Source organism: Austrofundulus limnaeus, unplaced genomic scaffold (assembly GCF_001266775.1).
Source record: "Austrofundulus limnaeus strain Quisiro unplaced genomic scaffold, Austrofundulus_limnaeus-1.0 Scaffold242, whole genome shotgun sequence".
NCBI classification, from domain to species: domain Eukaryota; kingdom Metazoa; phylum Chordata; class Actinopteri; order Cyprinodontiformes; family Rivulidae; genus Austrofundulus; species Austrofundulus limnaeus.
This window is the reverse complement of record NW_013952644.1, coordinates 792,789-795,532: the sequence shown is the minus strand read 5'-3', so window position 1 is coordinate 795,532 and position 2,744 is coordinate 792,789. Positions and strand designations below refer to the sequence as shown.

At 41.2% G+C, this 2,744-nt stretch overlaps 1 protein-coding gene across 1 annotated transcript in view; it reads right to left on the bottom strand.

The window, feature by feature from the left end:
* The window catches only part of LOC106525815 (X-linked interleukin-1 receptor accessory protein-like 2), a gene marked incomplete at its 5' end in the record, with an annotated part of 35,514 nt that overhangs the window by 3,869 nt on the left and 28,901 nt on the right, over positions 1 to 2,744 (bottom strand). Inside the window, 1 exon segment of the mRNA XM_014020157.1 lies at positions 808 to 930. Within this exon segment, the coding sequence (XP_013875611.1) occupies positions 808 to 930 (123 nt within the window).

The window sequence follows — 2,744 nt, the reverse complement described above, 5'->3', positions numbered from 1 at the left end:
GTCCTGGCCTGTGGATGAGTCTAAACTGTAGAGTCCTGGCCTGTAGATGAGAGTAAACTGCAGAGTCCTGGCCTGTAGATGAGTGTAAACTGTAGAGTCCTGGCCTGTAGATGAGTGTAAACTGTAGAGTCCTGGCCTGTAGATGAGTGTAAACTTAACTTTGTTAAGTTTAAAACTTTGTAACTTTGTAAAGACAATAACTCTACTGAAACCTGAACTAAACTAACAATCATGTAGTTACTACAGGACCACTAAAAATAAAGAAAAAGTTGTTTTGAGTAAAATATTCCATGTGTTGTAGTACTTGAGCCCAGTCTTGGGACCACTTTTTGATGGTCTTGGTCTTGTCTCGGATATTGAGGACTCTGTATTTTATTTAAAGACCAGTCAAGACCACACCTGTGGAAATATGACTGAACAGCCAGATTATTGTCCAATTTATTTGTTACCATCTTTGTTTTCACTGGATTTAAAACAAACTGATTCCAATCCAAACCTGACTCACTGTTCATTATGTTTTCACTCACATGTGGCCTTCCAGGAAAATGAGCTCTACAGACTAAGTTTGCTACATGTGTACAGAATATTCTGTTGGGCGCTGATGATGTATTTCCTGGTCTTGGTCTGGACTTGGTCTCGGGTTAGGTGGTCTTGGTTACAACACTGACCCCTGGTTCTGTCTGAACATTTATCTGAGGCTTTCAGGGATGTGTGGCTGCTCCTGGTTTTACTGTTCAGCTCCTCGTCTTTCAGATACACGCCTGGAGAGAACAACTTCAGTTAGTAAAGAAATTTGTTTTTACTCACTTGATGATGTCCGTGACGGTTTTCATTAGGGGGCGCTAATGAGGCTGAGGTGGTTGTCATGGCAATAGTGGATACGGTGGTCTGTAGGTCACCAAAGAGGCCCTGCTCACCAGAGTCCATGACCTGTTAACAGAGAACAGATGTGTTTGTCAAGGTTTACAGCAAGTTTTAACATCTGGATTTAAAGCTGGGGTGCATGAATCACCAAAGTTAAAAAAGGATAACTTTTCAGATRCGTAGAAAACTCTGCCTACCTCAAATAAAACAGTTCATGTCTTTCAGGTGAGGGCTCAAAGCCTTCAGAGACAGAACTACAACCCCCACCCACCTGGCAGCTTGAACCTCCTGACTTCCAAACCTTTGCTTGCTGGGACATTGAATATATAAAAGAATAAGAATTAAAACTGCCAGCAGTGATGAAAGGCTCTTACACACCGGTGAGGTTTGATTGTGTATGTTGAGCTGAAGCAGTCACTGGTCCTTCTGTCAAGCTTTATTAGCCCAAATACAACTTTATTAAATGTTCAACTGGTCACCGCCCACTTTACTGACCTGCTGTGGACACCTCCTTTAAAACAGGATCATCTTCTCAGGTCCTTAAAGCARTATAAACTTTACACAACTGTTCTGAAGCTGCTAGGATAAAAGATGAACGGAAGATTTTTTTCAAATACTAACAGACTTTTTACAGTACTGCTACATAGAACAGTGGTAAATTTTACACTTCAGCATACATACGACCATGTTTAGGACTCAATCTTGATGTTTCACATTCACTTTCAACAAATGTAGTGATGTTAGACCCAAAGCCATGTTTGATGTAACAATAGGTAGACAGAAACAAATCTCATGCCCACCCCTGTCAGATTAACCAACAATAATTGATACATCTTCTGCACTATAATGAATGACCCATATGTGAAGACAAAACACTCCAAACTGAAGGAAAATCACAGTAGGTGACAAGTGATAACTGTCCTTTTTGTCAAAATGGCCGACTTTCTGTGTGTTTTACAACATGTTCTCAAGAGATGGTTTGGTAGGACATGAACCGATGAACAAGTGCACCACATTTTATAGGTGTACATTATAGTGGTGATAGGAGTCACAATCAAAGTGATGCAGAGAGTCAGTTTACAACCAGATGATGTGGATCACCATGCCTCCCTACATTTACACTAGTTCTATGGATCTGCTAAGTTTCATCATGCTCAGCTCACTACAGCATGGTGAAGAAAGACTTCAGTTGGTATACTAATAATAATTATAATAGCAATAATAATAATAATAATAATAATCAGGTAAAAAACAATGGGGCCTCCTGCTGTTTTACAGCACTCAGGCCCTAATATGATAATAAATGAAGTCTCTTTAATAAAGACAACAGGTTCATCCATCCATCATCCATCCGTCATCCATCCATCATCCATCCATCCATCATCCATCCGTCATCCATCCATCATCCATCCATCATCCATCCATCATCCATCCATCCATCATCCATCCGTCATCCATCCATCATCCATCCATCCATCATCCATCCTCCATCTCATCCATCCATCATCCATCCATCCATCCATCCATCCATCATCCATCATCCATCTCCATCCATCCATTATCCATCATCCATCCATCCATCATCCATCATCCATCCATCATCCATCATCCATCTCCATCCATCCATCATCCATCATCCATCCATCATCCATCATCCATCTATCCATCCATCCATCCATCCATCCATCCATCATCCATCTCCATCCATCCATCATCCATCATCCATCCGTCCATCATCCATCATCCATCCATCATCCATCATCCATCATCCATCTCCATCCATCCATCATCCATCATCCATCCATCATCCATCATCCATCCATCCATCCATCCATCCATCCATCATCCATCTCCATCCATCCATCATCCATCATCCATCC